This window comes from Malaclemys terrapin, chromosome 2 (assembly GCF_027887155.1).
Source record: "Malaclemys terrapin pileata isolate rMalTer1 chromosome 2, rMalTer1.hap1, whole genome shotgun sequence".
NCBI classification, from domain to species: Eukaryota; Metazoa; Chordata; order Testudines; family Emydidae; genus Malaclemys; species Malaclemys terrapin.
This window is the reverse complement of record NC_071506.1, coordinates 171,101,902-171,115,198: the sequence shown is the minus strand read 5'-3', so window position 1 is coordinate 171,115,198 and position 13,297 is coordinate 171,101,902. Positions and strand designations below refer to the sequence as shown.

General features: G+C 43.3%; 1 protein-coding gene across 1 annotated transcript in view; it reads right to left on the bottom strand.

Annotated features, from left to right (window-relative positions):
• Positions 1-13,297, bottom strand: part of TMEFF1 (transmembrane protein with EGF like and two follistatin like domains 1) — a 207,409-nt gene that overhangs the window by 9,092 nt on the left and 185,020 nt on the right. The window contains exons 6-8 of the mRNA XM_054018571.1: positions 8,195-8,343; positions 7,186-7,251; positions 3,762-3,885 (exon numbers count right to left, since the gene is read on the bottom strand). Of these exons, the coding sequence (XP_053874546.1) occupies positions 3,762-3,885; positions 7,186-7,251; positions 8,195-8,343 (339 nt within the window). The remainder of the gene's footprint in view (positions 1-3,761; positions 3,886-7,185; positions 7,252-8,194; positions 8,344-13,297) is intronic.

The window sequence follows — 13,297 nt, the reverse complement described above, 5'->3', positions numbered from 1 at the left end:
TGTGGCACATGCTTTCAGAAGTCTTAAAAGAGCAACACTCCAATGCGGAAACTATAGAACCCAAACCAACGAAAAAGAAAATCAACCTTCTGTTGGAGGTATCTGACTCAGATAATGAAAATGAACATGCATTAGTTCGCACTGCTTTAGATTCTTATCGATCAGAATCCGTCATCGGCATGGATGAATGTCCCCTGGAATGGTGGTTGAAGCATGAAGAGACATATGAATCTTTAGCGCATCTGACATGTAAATATCTTGCGACACTGGCTATAACAGTGCCATGCAAATGCCTGTTCTCGCTTTCAGGTGACATTGTAAACAAAAGCGGGCAGCATTATCTCGTGTAAATGTAAACAAACTTGTTTGTCTGAGCGACTGGCTGAACAAGAAGTAGGACTGAGTGGATTTCAAGGCTCTAAAATTTTACATTGTTTTATTTTTTAATTCATTTTTTGTACATAATTCTGTGTTTGTAAGTTCAACTTTCATGATAAAGAGATTGCACTACAGTACTTGTATTAGGTGAATTGAAAAATACTATTTCTTTTGTTTTTTTACAGTGCAAATACTTGTAATAAAAATAAATATAGAGTGAGCACTTTGTATTCAGTGTTGTAATTGAAATAAATATATTTGAAAATGTAGAAAACATCCAAAAATATTTATAAATGGTATTCTATTGTTGTTTAACAGTGCGATTAATTACGATTAATTTTTTTAATCACTTGACAGCCCTAGAAATAATCTAAAATGACTGGGATATTTGCAGAAGTTGGCGGAGGCTGTTTATGCTGAGTCTAGGCAGAGAAGTGTTTCTGTTTAGCTAGGTAGCAGGTTCTAGTTGAGTCCTTCCTACTTTGAGTAAGAATTGCTTGGACAAGTGCCAAGCAAGAGTGTTCTAGTTCTGATGCCCATACAAACACCAAGCCATGAGGGGGACAGGGTCTGGATCGGGGTGTCTGACTCTGCCCCCTTCCTGAGTAAGGAGATCTGAGAAGGGGCAGATTCTAACAAGGGGATGAACTGACATTCTCAGGAGCTCCGGGAACCAAAACAGTCTGGGCCAGTTGGGAGCAAGGAGAATGACTCTGGCTCTGTCCTGACAGATGTTTCTCAAGACCTGTGGTAACAGGGGAATGGGAGGAAAGGCATATCTGAGATTGTCTGTCCATGACAACAGGAAAGCATTGCCCTGGGACTGTGACCTATAGCTCCTCTGGAGAAGTACAAGCATAGGTGCTGGAACTAGGGCTGCTGGGGGTGCTGCCGTGCCCTCTGGCTTGAAGTGGTTTCCATTATATACAGGGTTTACAGTTTGATTCAATGGCTCTCAGCAGCCCCTCTATAAAAATTGTTCCAGCACCCCTGAGTACAAGGGAAGCTGCCTGTTTATTTGGGATGTGAAGAGATCCCACTGAGCTGTTCCCCACTGAATGAATAACTAGCTCAGGCTAGAGCTGAGTATCTCCCACGCATGGTCTGCAGAGAAGTGTCTGCTCAGGCTATCTTCTAGAGCGTTTGGGGCACCTGGAAAGTATGTGGCTGGGACAGTGATGTGGTTTGTGATGCACCAGTTCCAGGCTTGACTGCTTCTAGGAAAAGGAGAAGACATCTTGCTCTACCCTGTTTAAGTAAAAGACCATGGTGATGTTGTCTGACATTACTTGGACATGAAGAGAATGAATGAGCGGGAGAAAAACCCTGCATGCCAGGTGGACTGCTCTCAGTTTCAGTAGATGGATGTGCAATCTGGCCTCCCAGGGGGTCCAGGCACCTTGTACAGTGTGGCTGTTCAGGCGAGCACCCCCTCATAAGGGATGTGTGTGTTATGATGATTCTGAGAATGGGAGTGACAAAGGGGACACCAACTCTCACTCTATCCAGGTTCAACCTCCGTGTAAGAGAGGTGCTGACCCCGGTGGGAACAGTCACTCTGGTGTTGATGTGATCCTGGTCTGGTGAGTAGACCAACCAGAGCCAGGCCTGCGGGCAGCGTAGGTGAAGCCTGGCAATGGTGCCACATAAGTGCATGAGGCCATGTGGCCTGGAAAAAAAAGGCACATCCTGACCATAGTTCTTCGTCTGTGAGTAATCAGCTGCAAGATTGCTCATTAACTGAAATCTTTCCATGGGGAGGAAAGCTCTTGTTACAATGGAGTGCAGTGTCACTCCAATAAAGTTCATCATCTGTGTAGGTGTTAAAACAGACTTTTCTTTGTTTATGCAGACACTGAGTGCTGCTAGAAGATGCAGCAGGAACATAGTCGCTGACCTGACATCTTTGCTGGAGCAATATACTAGGAGCCAATCGTCAAGACATTGGGCTGCAAACACAGAGAAGACCTCCGTGAATACTCTGGGTGCTGTTGCTAGTCCAAAGGGAAGGACTCTGAACTGGAAATGTTCCTGACCCGCTAGAAACCAAACAAACTTTCTCTGGGATGGGTTAATATCTACATGGAAATATGTGTCCATGTTGCAAGCCGTGAACTACATCCCTTCCTGTAGGGAAGGGATTATTGATGCTAGTGTAACCATCCTGAATTTTGACTTTTGAATAATGAAGTTAAGTTGTCGAAGGTCCAGAATGGGTCTCCACCATTCAGATTTTTGTGGGACTAAGCAATAAAGGGTATAGAACCCCTCCCTTGATACTGAGGTGGCACTTGTTCTATTGCCTCTTGTAGGAGGAGGGAGTCCACCTTCTGTTGGAGGATCACCTCATGAGTGTTCTCTTTGAGGGAGACCAGAATGAGAGTTTGTGAGAAGGAAGGGAAACTCTACAGAGTACACTTGATGGATAATTTCTAAAACCCAACTGTCTGTAAGTGCAAAGGGAGAGGCAGCCCCCAAAGATAATGGGGAAGGTAGAGGTGGCTGGTATCAACAGTGGTGGGCAGATCTTGACGAAGGCATTAAAAGTAGCCTTTAGTGGGTAGCTGGGAATGGGTAGAAGTTGTGGTAGCGGGGGGCTGAAAAAATGAGACAGCTGAATTCTCTATTGTTTACTTAGGGACTTGGCTGGATGTTGATAGCAAAAACTCGGGGGTGGGGGGAGGGGAAGCAGGGCTTGGCTTATACACCTGCCTCTGATGTTTTTTCCTTGGGCCAAGGTGAAAATTCCTAGAGACCATAGAGTTGACCTGGAGTCTCTCAACAAGTGCACGGACTCATCTGATTTCTTGCTGAAATTCGACTCGTAAAAAGGCAGGTGTATGGTGTTCTGGATCTTCCTGGGGAGTCCCGAGGAGTGAAGCTAAGACTCACGCCTCATCACTATGCCAGTCGCCAAGCCTCTGGATGCATGTCTGCTTTGTCCACTACAGCTTGAAGGAAATTCTTTGCTACTAACTTGCCCTCTTCTATGAAGGACTGAAAATGGGCTCATTTCTATAAAATGTGACACAGAGTGACAGAAGGCTTGGCAGCTATGTTCACTAGTCTGCAGAACAGGGCTGGTCCCCTGGGAGAAGCAATATATTCCTTCTTAAGGTGTGCACTGATGAGCTCCAGAAGAGACTGTGCCTGCCCCCAAGCCCCACCTCCCTCATGCTCCTACTGGGGTAGGGCAGCTCTGCACTGCCCCCTACGCATGGATGTGGCTTCAATGCCACAGTCTAGCCTACAGCACATTATCACAAACCAATGTTTTCAATATTCTGTGTATAAAATGCATTGTGTTTAAGCTTTACACAGTACTTCAGCATGACTTTCAGATGCATATAGGATCTGTGCTGCTTATTCATTCACTGACTTACCGGCAGGAAGCCTTCTGAGTGGAATAAATGAATTCGCATTTTCCATGTATACAGTAACCATTGAAGCTTTCTGAACAAGGTATGTGGTTTCCAATATAAATGTCTTCTCTTTGATCACTGGCATCTTGAAAACATACACAAATAGATTTAGTAAATATACAAAACAAACACAAATATAGCATCCTTCCAAAAACTTCTGTGGTGACAGGACAAAGAATTAATAAAGCAGTGGCTTAGAGCTCAAGTTTCACAGAAGCCTGTGGAATTTAGCAGCACACTCACTCAACACTGAAAAATTACCCCTTAGTGATAACTAAATCTGCTGCTATTGTGGGCTTCCTAAACTGGAGAAAACCTTCCTGACTTAGGCCTGGTCTACACTGCAGGGGTGATCGATCTAAGTTATGCAACTTCAGCTACATGAATAACATAGCTGAAGTTGACGTACTTAGATCTACTCACCGTGGTGTCTTCACTGCGGTGAGTCGACTGCTGCCGCTCCCCCATGGACTCTGTCTGCGCCTCTCGTGGTGGTGGAGTACAGGAGTCGACGGGAGAGTGCTCGGGGGTCGATTTATCATGTCTAGACTAGACACGATAAATCAACCCCCGCTGGATCGATCGCTGCCCGCTGATCCAGCGGGTATGTAGACATACCCAAAGAATCAACATATTGTAAAGGAGATGGGCTGAAGTTCTGCCAGTGGGATCTAGGCAAACAGTTGGTAGACAGCCACATTTAGCACTTGGCTTGGGGAAAGCTGTGTCTTTCACACCCCTGAGCAAAGAAAGTTTCAGTGCTGTAAGTGGCAGTGAAGACAAGGCTTAACAGAGCTCTGGAGAAAAGCAAGATAGGGTTACAAGAGAAAACTAAAGGACCCAAGTTAACAAGTGATAATAGAAAGAAGAGAGGGCCAAGAAGGAGAAAATAGGGTGATAAAGAACCTGGAGGAGAGAGATAGATAGGAACAAAAGAGGAGGAGAGACCCAAAAGACAAAAGAGAGGGCAGAGGGAAGAGGAGAAAGAGAAAAGGAGTGGGCAACATAGACAACGCCAGGGAGTGAAGGTGGAGAAATGACTCAGGTGCAGATGCAGGTGTAACCCACACACCTCCGGGGTGTGAAGTTTTGTCCCACCTAGAGGCACCGAGACCACTTAGAGAGAACTAAAGACGTCTGCTCTACAGCCTTAGCTAACAGGCCGTTGGCTTTTAGCTCAGGCAGTAGAGGCTCATGCACTAAGCTCCAGAGGTCCCCAGTTCAATCCCGATGACCGGGGTCTGTCGGTGTTACAAGTGGGGGCTCGTATGGGATTTCAACTGGGAAGTCTCTGAAGCTTGGGATGCGCTTCTTCAGCTAGGGGAAGTATGTAACCCCCACACCTCCTGGGTGTGGTGTTCTGTTCTCTCTAGTTGCACCGAGACCACTTATAGAGAGAGAATTAAATGAGTCTGCCTTAGCTAATAGCCAGCTGGCTTTTAGCTCATGTGGTAGAGGCTCATGCACTGAGCTTCAGAGGTTCCCAGTTCAATCCCGACAACGATGACCGGGGTCTGTCGGTGTTATACAGGGAGCACTTACTAAGACTTTAGAATAGGTTGAAGAGCTGGCAGAAGAAAGCTTAGAGCTCTGGAGCAATAAAAGAAAGAGACCTATGGCACAAAGGACAAATTGCTGGAGCTTCTGAGAGCAGAGGTATGAAAGCAGAGATAAGGGCCTGAAAGCAAAGACAGAGGAAAACATTTGAATAAATGCAAAATTATAAAAGTCTCCCCATGTCTAGCATCACCTCCTGGCGGCAGCTCTTTGATCCACAGGGTTAACTGTTAGTACTCCAAGGGCTACTATAGTAAACTGTACTGAGGCTCTTAGGATGCAAAGGCTCCTCCTGAGCCCTTCCCACGCCCACCCAATGTGGCCTGCCTACTTTCCTGCAAAGAAGTCTCCTCCACCTCCTTCTTCAGAATGATTTCTCCTCCCTCTCTCTATCCCTCCCCTATCACAGCAGTTGTTGAAACAGCCGCACTCTAGAATGACCAGAACCTCTGAGTAGCCAGCTCACTCTTCAGCAAAATCATTCTGAACTCCAGCCCTGGAATAGACCAGCCCCAGCTGATGCTGGGGCTGGGCCTGGCAGTGCTGGGAAGCAGCTAATAGCAAGAGTGTGGGGGTGGAGGTTATAAAGTTGTTCCCAGAAGATATGAGGTGAGGTCAATTGGACTCAGGGCAGGCAGGACTCTTGGCTTGGCCTTACCTCTCAGCAGGCTCTCACCATCCCTCCGCCTCAGCATAAGTGCATCACAGTGACCTCCCCAAAACCTCAAGATAGCTAGCCCTCAAGTGACATCTACTTGGGCACAAGCCAGTTGCCTCAAGGTATCACCATCTTCACAGAAACATAGCTTTTTTTCAAGGAGCCTGAGAAAATCTGAGTAGTCTAACAGAAGATCTAATCTGTCTGGACTTCTATAAGCATTTGATACAGTGCCACATAGGAAATTATTAGCTAAACTGGAGGATATGGGGATTAGTATAAGAACTGTAAGGTGGATAAGGAACTGGGTAAAAGGGAGATAACAGGTTGTGCTGAAAGGTTAACTATCAGGCTGGAGTGAGGTTACTAGTGGAATTCCTCAGGGACCTGCTTTGGGACCTATATTAAATATTTTCATTAGTGACCTTGGCACAAGAAGCAGGAGCATACTAATGAAATTAGCTGATGACACCAAGTTGGGGGGGCATTATCAAAACAGAGAGGGACTGGAATATCATAGAGGAAGAATCAGATGATCTTGACTAGAGCAATAGAAATGGGATGAAATGTAATAGTAAAAAGTGCAAAATCATGCACTTAGGGCCAGATAACAAAACTTTCTGCTATGAGCTGAGGGGCTCAGCAGTTGTAAGTGACCGAGCAGGAGAAAGAGCCAGGTGAATTAGTTGATCACAACATGACTATGAAACACCATTGTGATGTGGCTGTGAAAGAGGAAAATGTGATCCTAGGAAGTATCAGTTGAGATATTTCTAGCAGAGATAGAGAAATATTAATGCCATTGTAGAAGGGACTAGGGAGCCCTCATCTGGAATCTGTGTGCAATTCTAGTCATCCATGTTTAAGAAAGGTGAATTCAACCTGGAACAGGTGCAGAGAAGGGCTGGTACCATGATCAGGGCAATGGAGGGCATGTCTTCATGTCTTATGAGTCTACTAACTACAGAAGGGAGTTCAGCATCCTAGGGAAACATGCCAGGCAGACTTGGAATAGTCATATCTCCTGCTCACCAGAGATGGGGTGATAGTGGTGTAGGAAAGCAGCTGTTCACTTCTCTCCTGGTTGCGAAGCAGATGAAAAAGGGCATGCACGCTATTTTTTGGTATTTTGGGAGAATGTAACATATTAACAAAATACCAGTACATTACCTTTCACCTCTGGTCGATACTGCATTCCATCATCTTTCTTTCCTACTGAGCTGGTGTCATCTGTTTCTATATGATAAATAAATAAAAATACATCTGTTTAGAAATGTTTATTTTCAGGCCAGTATGTTTTATTACAATGTAAGAAGTTGATATTTGAGAAAATAATTTAGTGACAGTCATACAGTCACAGTTGATATTTTTTCCTGTGGTATAGTTAGGTAAACAATACCTACAGAGATTGTACGAGCTTCCAGTTCAATTCTGGGTGCTCTTTCCGGTTTTGACCTAAAAAGTCCTTTGCGGGGTGGTCCAGTGTATTTTACAGATAGCCTCTCGTTTGTTCTTCAGCTAGACAGTTGACTAGTTGGGATTCTCGTTTACAGAATTTAGATGTTAATGGCAGGGAGCTCTTGCCCACTCCCTTTCTCTTTCTCCTCTTCCCTCTGCCATCTCTTTTGTCTTTTGGGTCTCTCCTCCTCTTTTGTTCCTATCCATCTCTCTCCTCCAGGTTCTTTATGGCAGAATACCCTCTGGGAAGGGTCCAAGGCCCCAAACCTTGCAAAAAATGATGCTCACGATTTGCATATGGCAGCACTCCCATGCATAAAAAGCAAATGGATAAGTATTTTCAGGTCAGGGCCCAAGTGTGTTGACCCGCTAGGCATGCTGAAAGGCCTATCTAATTCTTGCTGTTGTGAGGGGATGACTTGGGGTGTTCTAGTAGAATGGAGCTCTCTTAATATGTTTCTGTTGTGGCTGATTTCATGGACATATAGACTATTGCTCAGATGTATTTTTTTAAATACATGTGTTTTTTCTCGACTTAGAGCATAGTGATAGAGACATAATATACATACAACACAAGCAAATAAATAAATACATACATACATACATATTTTGGGTGGCAATTAGGAAAGATCAGCGAATTTTAATTCAAAAATAAAAAAGAATTAAAGGGCCTGATTGGGCCCTTTATGACGCAAGAGACAAAACCTAAAACGAGACCTACCTAAGCAGTGTCCAAGGTGCCTTATGTCAATCTGTTCCTGCCTCAAACACGATGCTTCTCGAACAAAACATGGATTGTTATAAGAACTTCCATCAGAAGCACATACAGGATTAAAACTGTACCCACTGCAGTCTATATTACATACACACCTGTTAATAAAAACATACAATGAGATCAAACAAATACAATTAAATAAAGTTGTGTCTTGAATAAACATTTGTTCATACATTAGCACCACCTCTATGACCTGGGAGAAAAATCTGTTGTTTATAGAAACCAAAGAATTTGCTGCCGTCTCAGGTTTTCAGACAGAATGTATACAGTTGTGAATAGAGGCTACCGTTTGCCCTTCAATATTTTATTGATGTTTTCATGGGTTTAATATAATATAAATCTTACTGATTATTTTAATTTCTGAAAAAACAACAGCAACATATTACAAGGAAAATTTATTAGGATAATAAAACAATTTAGTGCATTGCCTATTCCCATATGTGGGTAAAACCAAAGAAAGATTTTACATGTTTTGTTTGGTTCTTTTTGCAAAGAAAAAACGACGGTTGGGGGGAGGGGGGATGAACTTTCATTTCTATGAATCAAAACGAAGTATTTTTCATTTCAAAGGCTGAGCAGCTGCAATAAACTTGGTCAACTGTGTTACTTTAACAAGCCGTTCATTCATGCCTTTGAAAGCGCACAGTGGTTCATTATGCTGTAATTAAAACAGGATTATGCAATCTGGATTATTTCATAATGTATCCAATTAACACATTTCTAGTTTTAGGCAGAGAACATTTTTTATCATTTGTAACAAAGAAACCATAGCCACGAGAGGGGAAAAAGATGTACTACACATAAGGTCCATCCCCACACAAGGGCAGGATTGTCTCTACACTAAAAACTGTATAGTCTAGGGGACACTACCTTTAAATGATAGAGTTTTGCTGTGGAGTTCTGCAGTGAATCAATACTCAATCCTGACATTTCATATCAGGGAGGCTGCCTTTGAAAAGCTTAACAATTCTGAAGTTTGTGTCACTGTTTCGTTCAATCCAATAAAACGAAAACTGTAATTTTTAATTTCATTAACAACTTGTTTTTAAATGATTTGCTCCACGTATTTCTCACTGCTGTGCATCTTCTGTTGTGCCTCAGGATGATAGCATACCACAAAACAAAGGGAGCTGTGCAGTATCTGGTATGGATTAAACATCTCTCTGTTGGCCTCCTTCTGCATAGCAGGAGGGTGTATGAGTGTATTCTATTCTACTGGAATAGAGTTGATGTTGCCATACATCCTTAGTTATGGGGAGCTGCTTTCCTTCCCCCACCATGCAGTCCAGTCTGTGAGCGATGACATGAGGCTGAGTCAGAGAACTGAGTTAGAGTGCAAGCCATACTGCTTTAAATAATCGCTCCCCTAACTCTAATTGAACACTGTGAAAAAATGGATTATAGATTTCAGAGTTCCTACTTCCCCTGGGCATGTACATCAAATGCTAGTGCAAATGCTTGGTGCCAGCGAAGTTCTCTGAATAAGACAAACCAATCTTTGAACTTAGTTTTACTCTTAGCTCTTATTATTCTCCTCTCTTTCTATTAACAACTTTTGTTTTTTAATAAAGTACAGTGAGCACACCCAACAAGTTCATCTTGGCTTTAAAGATATTATTTGTTCCAGTGATATTCCCTATACATAAATTGGGTAATATCTAGGGCTGCCAATTATTCGCAGGTAACTCACAATTAACTCAAAAAAATTAACTGCAATTAAAAAAATTAATCATGTTTAATTACACTGTTAAACAATAGAATACCAACTGAAATTTATTAAATATTTTTGGATGTTTTTCTACATTTTCAAATATATTGATTTCTATTACAACACAGAATACAAAGTGTACAGTGCTCACTTTATATTATTATTTTTATTACAAATATTTGCACTGTAAAAATGATAAACAAAAGAAATAGTATTTTTCAATTCACCTCATACAAGTACTGTAGTGCAATCTCTTTATCGTGAAAGTGTAACTTACAAATGTAGATTTTGTTGTTGTTGTATAACTGCACTCAAAACAAAACAATGTAAAACTTCAGCGCCTACAAGTCCACTCAGTCCTACTTCTTGTTCAGGCAGTTGCTAAGATACTGCTGACTGCTTCTTATTTACGTCACCTAAAAGTGAGAACAGGCGTTCGCATGCCACTTTTGTAACTGGCGTTGCAAGGTATTTACGTGCCAGGTATACTAAACATTCATATACTCCTTTATGCTTCGGCCACCATTCCAGAGGACATGCTTCCATGCTGATGATGCTCATAAAAAAAATAATGTGTTAATTAAATTTGTGACTGAACTCCTTGGGGGAGAACTGTATGTCTCTTGCTATGTTTTACCCGCATTCTGCCATGTATTTCATGTTATAGCAGTCTCGGATGATTACCCAGCACACGTTCGTTTTAAGAACACTTTCACAGCAGATCTGACAAAATGCAAAGAAGGCACGTGTCATAACTATAAAGGGAAGGGTAACAGCTGTCCTGTGTACAGTACTATAAAATCCCTCCTGGCCAGAGACTCCAAAATCCTTTTCCCTGTAAAGGGTTAAGAAGCTCAGGTAACCTGGCTGGCATCTGACCCAAAGGACCAATAAGGGGACAAAATACTTTCAAATCTGGGGGGGGGGGGGAAAGGGGGGAAAGGCTTTTGTTTGTGCTCTTTGTTTGGGTTGTTCATTCACTTTTGGGACTGAGAGGGACCAGACATCAATCCAGGTTCTCCACATCTTTCTAAACAAGTCCCTCCTATTTCAAACTTGTAAGTAAATAGCCAGGCAAGGCGTCTTAGTTTTACTTTGTTTTCTCAACTTGTAAATGTACCTTTTACTAGAGTGTTTATCTTTGTTTGCTGTATTTTGAACCTAAGACTAGAGGGGAGTCCTCTGAGCTCTTTAAGTTTGATTACCCTGTAAAGTTATTTTCCATACTGATTTTACAGAAATAATTTTTACCTTTTTCTTTAATTAAAAGCCTTCTTTTTAAGAACCTGATTGATTTTTCCTTGTTTTTAGATCCAAGGGGGTTGGATCTGTATTCACCAGGGAATTGGTGAAAGGTTTCTCAAGGCTTCCCAGGGAAGGGAATCCATTGGGATGGTGGCAGCGGACCAGACCTAAGCTGGTAGTTAAGCTTAGAAGTCTTCATGCAGGCCCCCACATTTTGTACCCTAAAGTTCAAAGTGGGGATACAGCCTTGACATGGTGGCAGAGCGGTGGGATTCATTTTAAACCCAAAAGCCAGTAAGATTTTTTTTTCCTTCTAGCTGCTTGGAAAGCAGAGCTGAAGGTAGATGCATATCTTATCTCTCCTTGCCTGAAGGCAGAGGTGTTAAGTTTTTTTTAACAAGATCCTTTGTTAAGAGAAGGGTTCAATTGAGCAAACTGATAAAAGGAATTTACAAGCTGAATTGTTTTTTTTTTTCTTTTTACATCCTCGGGTGTAGCTAGTTAGAAAGTCTCTGTTAACTCAGCAGCAGCCAGAGCTAAGTACATCCCAGTTTCAGTCAACTGCAGAGGGGGTGACCCAGCACAAGAAAACAGGAAAATAACTACCAAAGAAGTAGCTAAAAAAATAGAACTGGCCAAACTAGAAGCAGAAGAAAATGAAAGAAAACATCAGAGACTGCTTCAATTAACAAAACTCGAGACAGAGCAGAGAGAAAGAGAAGAAAAAGCCAAAGAGGAGGCCCACAAAAGAGAAATGGAGCTGAAAAAAAAAGAGATGGAGGAGAGAGAAAAAGAAAGGAAGCATGAACTGGAAGTAGCAAAGGCTAGGCCGAATACAACAGCCAATCCTAACAACCCCTTTCCAGGTACCACTTCCCATCCCAGAAAATTCCCCACCTACAAGGCAGGCGATGATACTGAGGCCTTCTTAGAAAATTTTGAGAGGGTCTGCCTTGAATACAGCATTGCTGCAGACCAGTACATGGTAGAGCTGAGGCCGCAGCTCAGTGAACCCTTAGCAGAGGTGGCGGCTGAAATGCCTAAGGAACACATGAACAGTTATGAACTTTTTAAAAACAAGGCCAGACTCAGAATGGGGCTAACACCCGAGCATGCCCGTAGGTGGTTCAGAGCCCTAAGGTGGAAACCCGATGTGTCATTTACCCGGCATGCCTACCACATTGACAAAAATTGTGATGCCTGGGTATCAGGAGCAAATGTTAAATCTCTGGAAGATCTGGTTTCCCTAGTAAAAATGGAGCAGTTTTTAGAGGGTGTTCCTGAGGAAATAGAAAGGTACATCCTAGATAGGAAGCCCAAAACTGTAACCGAAGCGGGGGAGATTGGAGCCAAATGGGTGGAGGTGGCAGAAAAGAAAAAAACTAGTAGCAGTTGGAGCGAATATCAAAAGGGGCACCCCGAAACCAAACCTTACCACCGGGGACAACCCAAGGCCCCACCCACATCCCAAGGGAAACCCCAGATGCCTTCTCACCCCACCACACCAGTCTCCATCAACCAACATCGCCCCGGTGATATCTTAGCAGGGCGATGTTTTAAATGTAATGAACTGGAACATATAAAGGCCCACTGCCCCAAGAACCCCAACCAATTACAGTTCATTACACCCCAATCACACCAAAGATCCCCAGACCGAGATGCCTCTCTCATACCCTCGGAGCGAAGGGAAACCTTGAGAGTGGGCGGAAAGAAGGTTATCGTTTGGAGGGACACTGGGGCACAAGTGTCAACTATCCACCAATCCCTAGTGGACCCCAAACTCATCAACCCGGAGGCTCCAGTGACAATTCAACCCTTCGTGTCACAGTCTGTAACCTTGCCTACAGCCAAGTTGCATGTCCAGTACAAAGGCTGGTCAGGAATGTGGACTTTTGCAGTCTATGACAATTATCCCATTCCCATGCTGCTGGGGGAAGACTTGGCCAACCAGGTGAAGCTAGCCAAGAGGGTGGAAATAGTCACCCGCAGCCAGGCTAAGCAAGCTTTCACCCCCATCCCTGTTCCTGAGCCATCCACCAGGGCCCCGTCTGTGTTACCAGAGACCCAAACAAAGGTGGTGGAACCGGATCCCCTGC